The sequence below is a fragment of the Meleagris gallopavo genome, chromosome 4, assembly GCF_000146605.3.
Source record: "Meleagris gallopavo isolate NT-WF06-2002-E0010 breed Aviagen turkey brand Nicholas breeding stock chromosome 4, Turkey_5.1, whole genome shotgun sequence".
Taxonomy (NCBI): Eukaryota; Metazoa; Chordata; class Aves; order Galliformes; family Phasianidae; genus Meleagris; species Meleagris gallopavo.
The window spans coordinates 54,594,135-54,612,485 of NC_015014.2; the positions used below are offsets into that span (position 1 = coordinate 54,594,135).

General features: G+C 37.2%; 1 protein-coding gene and 1 long non-coding RNA gene across 7 annotated transcripts in view; one reads left to right on the forward strand and one right to left on the reverse strand.

The window, feature by feature from the left end:
• The window catches only part of KCNIP4 (potassium voltage-gated channel interacting protein 4), a 284,967-nt gene that overhangs the window by 252,830 nt on the left and 13,786 nt on the right, over positions 1-18,351 (forward strand). For all 6 annotated transcript variants that reach the window (XM_010710336.2, XM_019614932.1, XM_010710338.2 and 3 more), the window contains one exon: positions 15,591-15,660. In XM_010710336.2, coding sequence (XP_010708638.1) covers positions 15,591-15,660 — 70 coding nt within the window. The remainder of the gene's footprint in view (positions 1-15,590; positions 15,661-18,351) is intronic.
• LOC116216587 lies at positions 13,701-17,994 on the reverse strand. Its single transcript, XR_004159683.1, has 3 exons — positions 16,975-17,994; positions 16,248-16,375; positions 13,701-14,316 (listed from the first exon to the last, which is right to left on the reverse strand). It is a non-coding gene; the product is annotated as an uncharacterized LOC116216587 (long non-coding RNA).

The window sequence follows — 18,351 nt, forward strand, 5'->3', positions numbered from 1 at the left end:
TTGCTAAATATTAGAGGATATCTGCTATGCATTTTGCAATATAGGAATTATCTTCTGCAAAAAACTTCCCTTTACTTTTGTCTTTCAGAGACTAAGATAATCAATGTCTTGATTTACTTAATACAAATGAAAAATGTGTTCCCTTTCATTATATTTGTCAGGTGCTAAAAACTGACAGGGAATGCAAGCATTTGATCTCTAAGAGAGAGAGAGAAAAAATAGGATGATATGAAAACTTGGGGTAACTTCATGATGAGCCAAACAAATTTGGAAAGTCCATTCTATTTTTTCTTGCTTCTTCACGTAGCATTCGTTCCCTACTGGAAACCATAACAAGAAGAAAAGCCAACATGAATCCTCATTTCTTAGAATCAGTGAATTGTTTGGGTTGGAAGGGACCTTAAAGACCAACTACTTCCATAGGCACACAATGTTCCGGAAGATCAGGCTGCCCAAAGCCCCATCCCATATGGCCTTGAACACTGAAACAAAGGGTTCCACACAAGGAGAAATAACAGTTTAGCTCAGATTAGCCATCTGTAAGTCATGAATTTCCCCCATTTCAAAGGCAATAGAATGCATTCTGTTCACTGTGTTCCCATTCAGTTTCTACGCAGGATCCATGTTTGTAATCAGTACAGCTTCAAGATTAATACAGGTCAAATTAGGGAGAGAAAACAAAAATAAATCCTCAGCATGAAGGATGAGGACGCTAGTACAAAAGTATTTTGCCCTTCACAACAGTTCTCCAGAGTTTGTCCTTGGAGATGAAGTGGCTTAGAGATTAAATATTCTTTTCAATCTCCTCCACTGAGTCCTAGGACTCAAAGATTTCATTTCACCAGCAGTCAGTGCACTTAAGAGAGACATCTGTCTTGTGTGTGGTTGCCTCAAGAATGTATATACTACTACTCACAGCTCAAACCTTCTTTTTTTTTTTTAATAGTGGTGTTATTTACCTCATGTGTCATCAGATAGAGTGTCTTCTTAGTTTTAGATAAGTGAGAAAACACTTTTTAAAAAAGGGTAGAAGTTTGTGAGCATGTTTTGAAAGCAGTTGCATTTGTTACCAATAGCAGAGAGGGAACTTTTGTGAAAATTTTTTCACAAACTGAGAAATAAATAATGCTTACATTCATTTTATATTTCTTTCAAGAGTTAGTGGAGAAACTCAAAACTTTTCAAATACGAGTAGAAATAATTTGGAGCTAGAATTTGACAGACCTGGTGTATAGTTGTCACTCGTCACAGATTTACAGACCGTAATGTGTTCAGTGGAGATACTTGTTTCAATTAGTCTCGCAGTTGCTGGCAGAGACTGAAATCTTCTTTCTGAAAGTTAATAGCAAACTCAGTCCTTACATTCTATTCATCTCATGACTTACTGCTGTTCACATTGTGTTCACTGGGGAAAAACTGTCATCTGGCACATCAGAGATTGTCTTCATAATAGTGATTGCTTACTTCTGAGTTATTTCTGATAAATGTAGGTCCTAAGTCACTAATTAAGCACACTATAAAAAGAGCATGATTTTAAGCACCCAGTGTCAGTAGTTCAGAGCACTGAATACTTCTGAAGTTTTTCTTCTTCAAAAAAGTTGGTGTTATATTTTAGTGTGTTTAAATTGCTATGAGTGCTTGTCTGCCCTTCCTACCTGAAGCTGGCAATACCCTTCATGTGACTGGTGTGCTGAGCTCACTGTAAGGCATAATGTCGGTCATGCCAGGCTGACTCTTTATATGCAATACATACCAGCCAGCTGTTTAACATAGCCCATCTATTGGCAGGGCTGTTTTCACCAATAAAGCTTTTAATGTGGTATCTGAGAAGTATAAACGTTTATGTACTAGAATATGAGCAGCAAAATATCTTTTGGCTACAGCTAGCTGAAGCTATTTTTTTGCTGCATCTGGACTGAGCCTCACAAAGCGTGGTGCTTGAGTTAAGCAGAAGTATTGGATTTCTATTTCTGCATTGTCACTGATATTAGAGATGTAAAATTTGGTGCAATGCATCAGTGAGAATGTTGTCATTTAAAAATTATCTCTCTATTACAGTGTAATTCAGGGACTCCAACTGGACAAAAATAATTCTAAATGGGCATGCTGTTATAGTGATACTTCCGGATGGTGAAGTTCAACCATTGGGATCCTGAGTACTTCGAAACTTTACAGAGAAAATCTTTCTTTTATGCTGAACTCAGGGATTTGTTCTAGATGACAGGAATTCCCAAGTAATTTTGAATCTTTTTTTCTTTTTTAAATTCACAATCAGTTTGAACCAAATCAACAGCTAGTCTTAGAAAGCTTCAGAAGTTTTTAAATTCATTTCCACAAAAGTAATTTCATGTAAGAAATCTAAAGAAATTACTTTGTTCTACACCTATATTAAAAGTAGACAGCAGTAGATCTTCAAATAAAACAGTAAATCACAAGTGACAAAGAATGAGGGCGAAGCCTTTCAGTGCCGTGGAATAATATTACAAGTTGTGGCCCAAACTGCATTTTCCTTTGATTGAGTCCGAGTATCTAGCAGAGCAGCATTCTTCAAATCAGCTGGATGTTTGTGCAGTTGCTCTTCACTCGGATTATTTGAATGATTCTCACATTAACTTTCAAGTTAGAGAATTTATTCAACCCAATTAATTCTATTATAAAATATACTTAAAGAACCTTGGATACAGTAAGTGTAACAGAAGAAATACAAACCAATAATGCAGAAGGCAGCATGATTCAGTAAACACAGCTTGCAGCTAGAAATCTGAAGACTCTTAACATTGACTCTCCAGCTGACTTATTAACTGTTACACACCTTTAAAAGCCTATCATCCTAAAAAGCCGCCTGGGTTGCAAGAGCACGTTACACCACGGCTTCATTGCCTGCATGGGCTCCTCGTTGACAACTGCCTAATTTAATATCTCTACTCTGACAGCGAAAACCTTTTAGAGTGTCCCTGGCAATCTGAGAGATTGCTTCTCAGCCTTTGATCAGAGCCTTCTCAAACATACCCTGAGAATAAAGTGGGGAGTAGCAGTAGGGAGGCTGGTGACTGTGGGAAACTGAACTTTCCCAGGAGCTGGAGACAACAAAGTTCATCCTCACAGGAGAGAAAAATGAAGGCTGAATTCCTCTGCATTGAGTGAAATGTGTATTCTGAGGATGGTATATTTGAGCAGGACCCCTTCGTGGCAAAGCTTCATATCCATCAACTGGAAACAGCACTAACTTCATGTCTGAAAAGAAGAACTGATCTAGGAAGCTGTCTGTGCGGTGCTTCTAATGGTGATTTACTTGCTCCATTTATGAATCTCTGACATGGGCCAACATTACTGAGGCCTCAGAAAAAGAAACATATCAAGAATGATTTTTATAAGTGAGCCCCCAGCAGTTGGTTATAGCACTGTTTGGCTCAGTGTCTACCGTCAATTGTAGATACAGGTACATGATCATGCTTGAGATTATACTTATCAGCAGCAACCACTGAATTTAGGTGCACAGGATGAGCACATGTAATGTTCAGGCAATAGAGTTTTGTATCAATATGCAGGAAATCCAGGTTCAATATCTTCATATTATCCCACTGAAGAATCCAGTTTAACTCACATTCTTGTTTTTCACTTATTTGCAAAGTTTTTAGGGCAAAAGCTCTTAGTCTTTCTTTAGAATAATGACTCCTCAGTAAAAATAATAGTGAAATGGGTGATTGATTACTGTTAATAAATTTTGAACTAGAAATGCTTGTTACTTTCCTCCAGAGCAAGATAGAAGAGTGGCACCAACAACAGAGATATTTAGAGGAAAGCAAATGTAAAATTAGATTTATCTTTGTACCAGACAGTAATAAAAATGTTGTTTGTCATGTTTTAACAACACCTATAAACTCACCAATTCTAGATACTTGTAACATTGAGGTCCTGAATTTATAATTTTATCCTACTGAGATGAAAATTCTGCCTCTATTGAAGTTAGTGGTAAAACTTCATTGAGTTTGATGGAACATATCCAAATGTTAAGAATATTCTGTGAATTTCTTCACGTGTTTTTCACTTCGAGAATGCCTTCTGAAAGATTCCAGACCCAAAGATAGATAAGTCACAGTTACCATTTTCTTCAGATGATTTGTCTTTCAGTGTTTTAGCTGTCTGTGATGAAAAGAACCACACATTCATTCACTCTGCCAGACAACAATAATTTATTGCTAATTGGCTCTGAATTCCTCCAGGCCAGTCCCAGAGGAAGAAATGCCCATGTGGTAAAACCAACACATAGTCTAATTCTTTATTTTTTTTACCAGTAGATAAACAAGTACATGTACTTGTTGCCCTGTGCTGGAAAAATCTGATCCTTTTATTGGTTTCTTCAATTTTTTTGTGCCTGTTATATTAATAGGCGATGAAAGACTACACATCAAGTTATTGCCTCAGCTCAGCTGGGAGCTTGCTGGACCTCTTCAGAGTTCTCAGTTATTAAACAGGGGACATGAAATACAAGGTTTCAGGTTTTGCCCTGCAAACAAGATGCCTTGTGCATTTAGATTTCCTTGAAGCAACTTTTGGGAAACTTCAGGGCTCTCTAGGTAGCTTTCTGCTCCATCTCTCAGTGGAGATCTAACTAGGATCTGAAGATTAATACTATCCTTTTTCAATTAATGTATCTGTCTCAACAGCAAGCAGACCATGAACTGGCTAGAAGCTTATGCTGAGGGATCAATTAATTTTTCTGTTTCTTATTTTAATTAGTATAGCTTTCCAGATTTGAATATCATAATAATCTCTCAGACTTGATCAAATAGCAACACTGAATTTGATTTAAAAAATTCCACTGCATTTCCAGTAGCGTTGGAAAAATTAAATCAAGTCACACAGCATCTGCTCCACTGCACAAGAGATGTAGTGTCATCCCCCTGTAATGCAGCTTAAGCTATAATGGCCTTGGTTTTTCATTTTGTTCTCAGAAGCTGCTGTTATGGAACAGAGAAAAGTTTTATGTGCGATAAACTTAGAAGGTTTTGCAAGAAGATTTTATGCCAAGCAATTTCATCCTCAATGAATCTCCTTAGGGACTGATACCCCTATGAGAAATGAAATCTTATGCCTACACTCTATGATGCATAACTCTTTTCCACATGTGTCTGATTCTCTAGTTATCTTTTTTGCTCATCTGTTTTAGCTGGGAGATTTCTTCAGCTTCTTTTTTTGTTCCTCTAAGCTTTAATTTTCACAAAAAATACCTCAGTAACTATTGGTCACCATTTATTTAGAATTATCTTGGTGTTCAATTCCAGTGATTTGACTTACTTGACAAATTTTAGAAAAGCTGCCAAAAATGAGAACCCAGTGTACCGAGTATCTACCTATAAAACAGTGAAGGCTTCAAAAGAGTCTAAAGGAAATTGATTCATGTAGCTTACTTAGATTTTTCTATGCCAAAAAATGTTACCAATTTATTTTCCTGTCTAAACTTCTAATCGCTTTTTGATGTTTTTTTTTTTTTCATATCTTTTACTGAATTATAGAAACAATATAACAATATCTCATTTGTAAAGTAGCTATGGTATATCTTTCATCATTTTATGGAGCTATTTGTTTCTTTCTTGAAGGCATGCCTTGCCATAAAGCCTGCTCTGGCCCTTCCATGATCACCATGAGCACAGTTCTACCAGTCAGGTGTGTTCTCCGTCTCATGGACCTATGCTTGAGATGACCTCATTGGGTAACAGACTAAGAGAAGAGTAGATGTAGTGTGCTAGCAGGTTGGACAAGCTCAGATGTGAGGTTTTGTGACATAAAGAACCCATGTCAGATGTTGAATGTCAAAAAGCCACTATGAGAAGGCAAAATGCCTTTACATTGTGAGTGTGGAAGAAGCATTTCTTCCTGTGGACAGCATATGTCTCTCAGAGAGCAGCTTCACATATTTTACAGCCCTACAATTATGTGTGATTTTCACTGCTGTACTTGGTCAGGTCCTATTTATGCCAAATTCAAGCTCAGTTTTATAAACATTTATGCAAGTAAGCACCTACTTCTGCTCTTTTGTTTTCAATACTTGGGTCCTTCTCCTGAACGAAAGTGTTATAAGAAACAGAGAACGCAAAAACCTTTGTTAAAGGATAAATGTATTACTATATGAAATATAAATAATGAATACAGTGTTTGATTTCCAGTTTCTAACCTATGCTGCATTGAATTTTATGCTCTTTGCCATTTCTGCAAGCTGACAGGATTCTGTAGAAGCTGAAATTCTTCAGTGTTTTTCATCATAGCTAGCACTAACCAAATATTGATCTGTCTGTCATTACCATGGCATGCCTTTGCAAGAAACAAAGAACTGCCACTCTTTGAAAAATACTGAAACAATATGAGTTAGGACAGATTTTCAAGCTGATTGTCTTATGTTCAGATGCATCCCAGGAATACAAAACCCACAGTTCTTATTTAATGATTAAAACAGTGTCAGCACTTAATACCAACAGTTGACTCTGACAAACTTAAAAAAAATAAAACCCATGGAATTTTAAACAAAATATAGTTCTTTTGTCTTATCCCTGACACACTGAGTTTGCTTAATAAATATTTTGTGCTAAATTCTGGCTTTCTCACTTTCCATAATGGTTATGCAATATTAGTAATTGTAGAAGATTGTGCCAATCTGCTAACAGGAGAGCATCAGACTGTTTAGTAGAAGGTTGTTTCTATCATTCTCTCCTCAGAATTTTCCAGTCTATAAGGATGTTAAGATAACCAACAAAAGCAGCAACTGAGCTCCTAAATCCTAACTCCCTCATGTAAGAAATATAAAATAAAGGTTTCCATAGTTTTAATGTAGGGTGTTGATATATATGCTGATACTGTTGGTAGGAACTGATGGTGTTCTCCATCCTTTTCAAGGATATCTCTTGAGAGGGTTTAAGGCCGAGCAACCTGAGCAATTAGCATTTGCTGGCAAGAGGTTTTCTCCTGCGTTCACCTGAGAACATAACTGGTTTGAAGGGGTGTGATCGAAACCACTCACATAGAACTATATGAAAGGCAGCGCTTGCCTCCATACAGTTTTTCCCAAGAGTCTAAGTGCCTTGTCTTTGCCAAGTGTTTACAGCAAAATGCACCACTCAGTGTTTAAAGCATGGGTTCTGCTACATGTAATTTAATTATAGTGCCTTCCTATTTGTGAAGTCAGGATTGTAAAATGCCCTCCTGTAGTGACAAACAAGGACAGAAGCAGTAAGCACATCTCAGATGCCAGGGACTCATCCATAAAGTTTTGTTCTGTCAGGCTTTGGGGTGAGTTTTTAAGTTCAAGTCTTTAGTCATGTTGTTTACTGTTGCTTTAGTGCCAGTGCTAATAATAGGAGACTAAAAATTACAGTGGTTAGTGGGCATTGCTAAATGAAGAGCGGCGCTGATTAAAAGTGCTGCTGGCACCCAGCCCAGTGCATGGGAGATGAAGCCAAAGTGTTGATTGTTATTTACTGTGTGAAGTCACAGATGCTGGATGTGGGCCAGCTCCTCTGTTTCTGCTTGTTTTCCTCTGAAACTGCCATAGTAAGTAGGGGGTGGGAAGAAGCCTCTCGTTCTTAGAGTATCTTTCAGTGGGAGGTTCAAAACCTTGAACAAATCTGCTGTGCCACTGGGAAGCAGTATTATAATTCTTATTACGGTAAATTCAAGCATTGAGTTTTACCTGATGAGATGTGGCTTGAACAGTTCATACACGTATCTCACCAATGGATGTCAATGGAGACTGATGTGATCAATGAGATGAGATTTGATGCTATCAAATCCATTGGTTTCCCCGATGTTCCTAGAGATACAGGCTGTTGCCACTGCAGCATATGTGAAATAAAAGATAATTCAATAACCTGTGATGTTGCCTCTGAGAGTCATTAGCTAAATTCTACTGCAGTTTAGGACGTTGAAGAAAGATCGAAAGGAAGGATTTTTATTCATTGCCTTCTGTTTATGATATAGCATTTCTCTATATGAAATTATTTTCCAAAATGTAAAACAAGAACTATTTCAATAAAGAAAATGTGCTTTGAAGGTCTTTTTTTTTTAAATTTTTTTATTACAGCTTACAGGTCAGAAAACTATGATGAGAAATCTAATCAGAAACAAACAAAAAAACAAATACAGTAATCTCAATTTCAATATGCAGGAGGTTTATAGCTGTCCCTTTTTCAATAACATGAAAAATAGAAGCGATAACTGAAATAAAAACCACCAATGGTTTGCAATTCATTGCACTGAGCACAGGTTATTCATCAGAGAAAATGAGTTTACATCCTTCAAGCTAGAGATAGGTCATTAGAAACATACTCATTCATACATATAACATATATTGGTTTTGTGCTGGGGATAATATTTCACAAATGAATAGAATATTAATAGTGGCCATAGAATTTTTCTTGGAATTAAATTTTCGTAAGAGTAATTTTAAGAAGTGTTATTAAGAAAAGTAATTTAAAAAACAAAACCAAACCAAAACAAAAAAACAACAAGCAAACAGAAGTCATACAAAAATCACCCTGTGGTTTAGACTTTTAAAATGTCTACTTTCCAAATATATTCATGTGTATCAACGTACAGGCTCTTTCAGCACTCATACAAGACAGGAAAGTCTTCAATAATGTACTAATTAATCTTCATTTTACTCCAGGAAGCATTTATAGAACAAAAATCACATGAAATTCCTTTAACTATAATGGTATTTTAAGTACACTTTGTCCTACACTTTGCATGTGTTCTGCTTTAAACAGATGTAGTATAATTAGGGAGTATGAATTGAGCTGAACCAGGAAAGAAAATCCTTAACTGAGTCCATTCCCTGTGTCTCTGGCATTCACAGATACATCCTAACTTGAAAATTCTTTGTTTATCAGTACAATGCTAATAATTCAGTAATTAAAATAAATATGGGATGTAATTTTAAAATGTTAGGAAAGTTAGCAAAAGATTTTAATTATATAATGGCATGCAAAAATTAATTAAAAAATTTATGATTCCGAGTTGCTTGAGGAGCTATCCTTTCTCTCTGAGAAAATGAACTGGTGCTCATTTTATGGGTAACCGGCATGAAGAAGAAGGCAGTGTCGGGTAGAATAAGAATTCTTTACTATTGAAGCCTGTCTATGTGCATCTTCCAATTTTGAGTAAGGAGGTACACTGTCTTTGCTGCCACTTCCATGGCAATGATGTGAAAGGGAGAGAGCCTTTCTTTCTTAATGCTATTAGTAGCCTGTATTTAAATAGTTTTGTGTAGGTTAGCAGCAAGTGCTGGAGTCTTATGTTCCCTAGAGTAATTGTTGCCAGATGTCAGAAAAATGCATTTGTTTCCTGGTAATTAAAAGCAGCTCCCTAAGTAACTTTTCAGAAGAAAGGTGACTACAGTCTGGGCTTGTTCTGTTGTATTATAGACCAGGCCATACCTCAAAATGATAGGTGTAAAGATAGAATAAAGAATAAAACCAACATTCATCCTTTGTGAGGAGTTTGAAATGATGTCCTGCCCACCACACCCAGACCTTTGACAAGCTAGCTTTTATAGCAAGAGATAGCAAAGCTCAAGAGGAACACAGAAGCGGGGGAAGAATATAATTGCCTGATCAAAGAACCAAAGTAGGTATTTCTTCTGCAGTCACTGCAATTATCTCATATATGCGTTGATTTCCTGAAAACTTCCTCAAAGCGCCCATTTGATGTGGAAGTGTTGAATGATAAATCAATACAAAGGAAATTAAATGCCATTCATCCAGTTTCAAAAAGAGGAGCCCAAATACAATGCAGTGGTTCAGAAGATTCTGTTCAAAGGCGCAGTTTCAGAGAAATGACTGTCTATAACAGATTAGAAGGACAGGATTCTTTTCCTTTTAATCCATAGAAGAAATAGCCCCTTGAAATTTTACTATGGACAATACTTATAGCTCAGTCTCCATGAATTCATTGCCCTCTTGGTGATGTCTAAGTGTGCCATGAAAACAGTTGCTCCTCTATCTCCACATTTTTTTCTGTTAGTGCCTCTTCTAGAAGTATTTAGAGCAAAAGAACAGAAAAAAAGGGGTATAAATGTGGGAATTTTTAAAACTGTAATGAAAAAAGAAAATCTTTTGTATTTTCTAACATTTCCCACATTAGTTTTCCCTGCCTTAATTTCCACTGCAGTGTTCAGCCACATTTCAAATATATTAAGAAGAAAGTCTTCTCCAAATTACTTTCTTAAAGCTGCTTCATAAGCTGGTGCATAGCATCTCTTTTACATGTATCTTTTGAGCTACATTTCAGACTGTGTGAAATCATGCCCTTCTTTCACTCCATACTGCATTTTGTTTGTATCATCTCCTTTGAACTCCTCAGTTTATGTCACTTTTTTAGCTGCTGTAATTTTTCTTCCTCTTCTTGATGTTTCTCTTGTGTTGCCAAATGATGAAATGATGTGGTCTGAATGCCAGCAGTGCCACCCAGCCCCTCTGTCAGTAAGATCACTTCTGATATCTGTTCTGCCTTTTTAATGGGGGGAAAAAGTATATATATATATATATGTATGTATGTATGTGTGGGTATATACATACATACATACGTACATACATATGTATGTATATATAGATAGATATATAAAACACCCTTGATTCTAAGAATGCTTTCAGGACACAACGTTAATCACACTATTACTCACTTCAAAATAAGCTGGCACTGAAATGCATTCCTGATGAATACATCAAGGTTGAGTTAGATTTATTTTTTAGTGTAGAGAAATGAGTTACAAAATTACCTGTTTTGTTTTGTTTAGAATACAATAAGTTACAAGCTTATTCACAGCATGCAGTTCTAGCAGTGTTCAAAACTTGAACTTAGCCTGATTGGTACTGGTAAACATATTTTTAATGCTGAAGATATTCCCAAGTAAAATCAGTAGTGATATGTGGAATATAAATTAATGTACTATATATTGAGTTATATACATTTATTAAATGTAATACCCTCCTTAGTGAGTCTGCTCGAGCTAACAGAATTCAGCATACAGCTGGGAGCAAAATGTATATAAAATATAAACAGAAGTGAGCAGGGACAGCTCCGGAAGAGCTGGTGTGCTGGGGGAAAAACAAACACCTTTGTTCGCCCTGTGCTGAAGGTAAACGGTGATATTACAATAATCAGCAGGCACTCCAAAGAGCCATTTGAAACAAGCTGTTGTGGAAGCCATTTGAAACAAGCAGCTGTAGGAAGGAAAATTGAACACTTGGGAACCTTGACATGGAAATTATCATCGTGATGCCATTGTTGCTTTTTGTCACTTGTAGTTTTTATTTTTATTCTATAACCATAACTTCATGCACTATAACTCCACTGCTCAGCCAATTACCCTGTCTAAACATGGGATACATGTAATTTTAATGATCCATCAGGCTAATCACTACTGCAATTAGAATCACATTAGTTTTTCAACAAACTTAAAACCATTTTTTAAACGTGTCACTGCTTGTTTGAGATAACTTATTCTATTATTTTCATCCACCCACGCTCACCTTAGTGCTTTTGTCACCGCTCACCCTCCTAGGTGCTGGGATTTCAGCTTTTTTTCCATAAGGACCCATGGCTACAGAGCCATTACCTGAGCAGCAGAACACTATTACCTGACGTGAACTGGCAAAACATGTGGAAGCTGTTGAATATCAGAGATTCAGAGTTAGGTTTTGAATGTGGCAGTTGTTAAGATTTATAAGGCTCATATCTGTGCTACAAATACCTGTTTGACTCAGCTGCTGAAGCACAAGAGCTGACATACACATCCATTTTAGCAAAAGCCTTTAGTATGCCTGTACTGTTAATGGCAATGTGTCAGCCTGCATGTCAGGATGTGACGGGGCCTTCCGGAGAGAGATTATCTGTTTTTCTCCTTCCAAGGCATAATGAGACCATGTTAGACATCTCTCACCAAAGTCCCTATCTTGTACTTAGAGGCATGGTTTGTACCTTTGTTCCTTATATTTGCTACTTCTGGAACACATTTTATTTCACAGAAGGAACAAGACAAGAGCAATTTATGAACTAAGTGTCAGTGGGCTTGTTCCCAATAATTTATACAGTACTAAAAACCCCAAATAACGAATTTGCAGCTTTAGAAGCAAGGAGTGCATAGAAAAGTTCTGCTCCATACTTGCAATGGAACGACTTTCCAAAGCTGATCAACAGCACAAATTCTCCCTAAAATTAGGGGTTATCTCAAACATATCAGAATTCAGTGTACCAAGAAGTATAGATTAGTTTTTCTCACCTGTCCAGTCTTAGCTCACAAAATTCAGGCTGCGGCCACTGAATTTTGTTAAAGTGTCTGCCCCAACCAAGGGCTTGGCTATTATTGCTCTTCAGGTATGCTGCTGCTGCCTCATCCCTTAGCATGGACCTACCTATGTCAAACAGGCCCCAAGCTCACCACATCTCCACGTGCCTTCCATCCCTGCTGCTGAGCCCTCCTCATATTCTCCACATCCCTGGGAAGGCCTCTGCTCTGTACTCTGACAAGCAGGGAGAGACAATAGCTGGCCATGGCTTGGGAGGAGGTTTATTTGCAGTAAGAGTGCTTTGTTGACTTGTACTCAACTTGACATTTGCTGTCATCCCACATCCTTTTTGGCAGTGCTGCCATTCTGCCAATCTCTTCACAACTTGTTCTGTTGCAAGGAACAATTTCTTTCTAGATGCAGGGCATTGCAATTCTGATTGTACTTCATGATGTAAATGTTGGTCTGGATTTCATTATTAATTTGGCCTAGATTATGTTGTTAAGTGAAGGCAATTTTTAATGTTCACATGCTCATTTTGCCAAAGTCCTGTTATATTCAAATGAAAAATTAAGAACTGGACCAGGCTATGAAAAGCCACTGTGGGTTGAGCTGTGTGGGTTTTGTTAGAATTAACTTCAAAAGATATTTTAGAATTATGTTTATGATTTTCATTACATTATGCATTCATAGTACTTTTAAGTTTTCAGTCAGAATAGAAGTCTATGCAAAAAGAGAAAATACTGTTAGTCAAAGACAATTAAGTTAATAAACATGAACATATATCTGAAATTAAGCAGAACAAAATTGGATGGGAAAGTTGATGTGCAAAACCTGTAAGTAAAATATATTTAAAATTGTCAAAGTTTGTAATACAGTTTAATCCAGCATTAAAAAATGTTTATTATACAGACAAATTTATAAGCTTGGTGTTTTTTTCTGCTTTGTTCCCTTTTCTACACTTTGCTGTTTCTTCTTTTTTGTCTCTTGTCTAAAACGGGTGTTGATTAAGTGGTAGAGAGAAATCTGCCCAGTGCAATATTCTTAGAAATACTTTAAAAAAAAAGACAGCTTAGACAGCATGAAGCTTGTAAATAATTTACAGGTTTTGGAGTAGTTCATAAGACCATGTGCAGGAGGTGTAATTTCCCAGCAGTAAAACAGCAAGCAGGAGAGACCATCAAAAGGCAGAATCATATTTATTATTCTCTATCTCCATTCTCTCTGTCAGTCTATGTTATTTTCTCTTTAAAGGAAAGAGGACTGGACTCAGGAAGAACAGTTCAAGATGAATTTATGCTCCTTTCCTTTTCTTCCAGAAGGAACACATAATGCAATTTAATGCAATTTTAAAGGACTGTCAAACAAATTTTCTGTAATGAAATAAATTCTATATAGATCTGGAGGGGGAAAAAAAAAGAATATAGGAAATGGTTTAAATGTCTAACATTTTTCTTTCAAACTGTTTAATTATATTGCTTCGTAAGAGTTAAATGAAAAATTAGAAACATTTTTTTTTAAATTACAGTTGGTACAATGGAAGAAGTCAGCAATAACTTGATATAAAGCCATGGGGAATTCTTAACAATTACAATTAAATGCCTTTTACAGAAATGGAGAAATCTCTTGATAAATTCAATAATGACAGATTTATGAGACAGCAAGAATGTTATTGGAGGTAAATGATGTTCACTAAATATGTATTTAGATTTAAATTGCTCAAGGAAAAGCTGTTTGCAGTCTTGTAGAGTCTCAGAAGAAAGCTCCAAGCTAAAAAAAGAAAAGTTTGAAACTAACTGTTTTTCTAAGTGTAATTGGCCAATATTTCAGGTTTTACATTATGTGGATGGAAAATGTAAGCTGTTACTGGCAATGCTACGACAAAGAGAAGAGCTAAATACAGAGAACCTACCTAGATAAATTCAAGAAGTTGTTCATTACCTGCACTTTCATTCTGCTTGCATCAGTGACACCCTCCATGGCCATACACAAATCGTTTTGTACTTACGTCTCCATGCCTGCCCTTTGTCTACCTGTTCTGATCAAACAGAATTGTTTCTTATTATGTATTTGCATGCTCCCACTTATCAGGAACTTAAGGTTTGATTTTGGCTGAGGGCAAGTGACATAAATCAAAATTTTGGTTGAGTGTGACATCAGTCAAAATAATCCAACATCTACAGATCTGACATGGGCTTTTCAGGCAGTGTATCATCTCTCAGTTAGTGAGATGATACTATTTGTTTCTTCACATAAGCTGTCAAAGCTATGAATATCTCGTTGTTCCTTATTTGATCTAATAGAAATGTCATTTGTCACAGGAAAAGCTGTTACTACACTGGCAAACGATGTTACACTGTTCTTTATCTTCACATGAAGCTACTTCCTTTTCCCAGTGCTCCAGAATAGGATCACATATGAGTGTGAATGGCATAGCAATTGACAAATATATATATACGAACCTTAACTATTTGACTTTTCTCCCCTTACTTTGTTTCCAGACATACTTTTGTCTTATAGAGCTTGTCAGGCTTTTTTTTCACCCACTGTATTGAAGAAGGAATTAAGGCAAAAGGGAATTATGTGCATTGCCTGGAATCATCTGCTCAGTCTGGAAAGTTTGGGACTTGACTCCACAGTCTTGCCTTTGATTTTTACTGCACGACTTACTAACTGATATTGTATTCCTTGTTCTTCCTACCTCTTTACATAACTCATTTTTATAAAGTCACTGCTCTAATCTTCTTTTCTTCCCCTTTGTTTCGCTTTGTTTTCTCTGACTACACCCTGCTGTGACAAATTCTGCTCATTCTTCCTTACATATTTCAGTTTATAAACAAGATGTAAAAAGGCAGAAGGATCTGCAAAGGCTTGAGAAAGACCTTCTGAGGTGGAGTTTTATACATTAACTATAATTTGTCAGATACAGTATGATTGCATATTTTGATTGTGATACTGAACTGCAAATCCAGTTTAGCTTCCTGCTTGGTTTCTCTGCCACACAGGTGCTGCTTGCCCACGACCAGTGGTGACATTGACACCCTGCACTGCGGCACAGTGGCTGCTGCTAATGCTGTCACTCAGTTCTGTATGCTGAAGAAATGGCACAGAAAAAAAAAAGTCCAATGGGAACTCTTTAGGAAGGCATTTCAAAGTGATGCATGTTTAATGCATTAATATTGTTAGAGTGAAATCAGCCTCTTGTAGCATGTTAAACTCTCAGGTTCACACATGTTCTATGTGGTCTTTTAACACAGGGCTCGCCTGAAACAGATTCCACACTATTTATTTATTGTCTCTAACTTTTTCCAGGAATGTCCCAGTGGTGTTGTCAATGAAGAGACCTTCAAAGAGATTTACTCTCAGTTCTTTCCACAGGGAGGTGAGTACTTGGCAGCCCTCATTGGTACAGCAGTGCATAGTGGCATGTTTGTTCACTTATAAGTGTGACAAAAGACCCTATTCAGATTAAGAGACTGTTGTCTCAGGCTCTGTCTAAACTCCTGGGGTACTTATTGGACACATTTAAAAGTGTAAGTTTCTGAAGGAAATGCAACATCTACATGAAGTCAGCCTGCTGTTACGAAGATACCACCTGTATTTGGGTATCTTTGAAGTAGGTTATTTCCTTTCAAACTTCCTATGCATTCTTTTCCATTCTCTTTTACTCCACAAAACCTTTCACAGTAGGATTCAAATCTGTAGGAGCACTTGACTTGTGGGTCAAATTAAAATCTAGTATCAGTGGGAGAACTCCCTTGACTTTCATGGAGTTTCTTTACATAAACAAAGGCTTTTTCTGCTATGCTTAATTTCAGTGCGATTGCTTCCAGGGCCTTCATTAATTTCTATTTCTTCATTATCTTTCAGTACAATAAAGGCAAAACAAAACATTTCACTTTTTCTTTTGCCTCGAAACTCAGATTATTTTTTAGTTTGAATAGTTTTCCCCTCTTTTCTTCTGCTTACCTTTACCATTCAGTCCTTTCTCTTCCTATTTTCCTACAGCTCTTCAGTCCTGCCCTGCCTCTTCATCTTTTCCCACAACTCTTGAGATTTGCATGCTAGCATGGAACTGTTCATAGCTCTTCATAGCTCTTTGTTTTCAATGCATAGTCAAAAAAAAATAAAAAAATAAAAAAATCAGAAAAGCCTTCAACTTAATTGGTAGGAACAAAAGCTTTCCCAATTAGCTTCATTTTAAATAAAAACTTACAAGGTAAAGAGCAGCATTCAGTGAGGATTACCTCACTGGAATCCTCAGCAACTAAGCACAATCAATAGGGAAGAATAAGAGGCTAGAAGAGTTGACCTGCTTACTGATTATTTCTGCATCTAAGCTTTTAAGGCAGGCTAATAATTACAGTTTCAGATATTGCATTTTCTAACCACTCTGGCTGGTGAAAATAACTACTCTGTATGTGGTTTACTACACCTTTATTGCACTTAAAATTATAAGAATAAAAAAATCTGATTGTTACACTCAAAATAGTTCATGGGCAAAAAGAAAGAACAACTTTTACACAGTTAGATATATTGTTAGAATAAGTGCAGTCTCAAAAGTATAGTCTTCATTAGTCCAGAGCTAATTGTTACAAAGAAACAGTAAGAACATTAATGCAATTAAAATTAAAATTAAAATTGCTACATTGACACTTCTTGGGGTTTCTACCCCATTTCCTTGTCTTCTGCTCACCTGTCCACTGCTCCTCTGGGCCTTTAGAGGAGTGGCATCATTTGTGGGAGGAAGGGAGGAGTCAGCATGCAGAATTCTCCTACAAGGAATATGATACTTTTGTTGGTGCTTTTTCGGTCTTTGTTCTAGGATTCACTTCAGATCATTTGTGTGCCTTTCCGGTTTTCAGCTCTATGTTACTTCTAAATTTACTATATGGCATCTTTTACTATTTCCTTGTTTCTTGCTACCCCTAATACCACTCTTGTCCAGCTCCACATCTGTTTTTCTTCACCTGGCTCCAGGTGAGTCCATGATGGCTGTAGGTTCTCCAGTTCCAGCCTGTGCCCTGTCCCCTCCCATCCTACCCACACAGCATTGCAGCCTAGAATAACTGTGTGTTTCTAGAGTTGTACCACAAAAGCAATACCAATCAGCCTCAGAAACCTGGCTGATCAGAGAAACAGTTGTCACAGCTGCACTGGGGAAAACAAAGACAAAGCTGCAGGCAGGTCAAGAGGAGCCCATGCAGCATGAGCCTGCCTGGCCTTGGTCCTGCAGCGAGCTCTGCAAATCCTGTGGCTTGTTGGCAGCAGTGACAACAGTATTCAGAGCTGACAATGGTACTGTACTTTTTGGAATGAAAATATGCTTTTTTCTTTCTTTTTATTTAAATTTGGGAAGACACAGTAAAAAATCCCTAAGAAAACCTGGATCCAATAGACTACTATAAATCTTTAGCTTCTTTTCAGTTTTGAGTCCATGAAGTGAACTTACCCCCAAAATCAAATTCAAAACTGTTTGCTTCAGAGGTGCTAATACACTATATTTCCTTTCACCTGCACAGCAACTTTGCTTTACTGAATCAGAATTATTTTTAAAGAAACCCTATGTATTACAGTTTTAGCATGGTAGGAAAATATCAAATCCAGATAATTCATCTGCAGTAAATGTTGCTGTGCACGCTAACAGCATTTTAGCCAAGGCTTCTGATTTGTGGAAAAAGGGTCTGATCACTTGGGAAGAATATAGGAATGTAGTCAGGGCCTGCAGGGATGCGACGAGGAAGGCTAAAGCCCGTCTGGAATTGAATCTGGCTAAAGTGATAAAGGATAATAAAAAAGGCTTCTTCAAGTATGTTAATAGCAAAAGGAAAACTAGGGAGAATGTGGGCCCCTTACTAAGTGAGGGGGGGGTCCTCGTAACGGGGGATGCTGAGAAGGCAGAGATACTGAATGCCTTCTTACTTCTGTCTTCAGTGAAAAGGCTCCCCTGCAGGAATCCCACACCCTGGAGGTTAGGGAGAGGGTCTGGGGAATGGGAGACTTCCCTTTAGTCAGGAAAGAGGATGTGCGTGAGCGCCTAGGCAGTACTAAGGTCCACAAGTCCATGGGACCT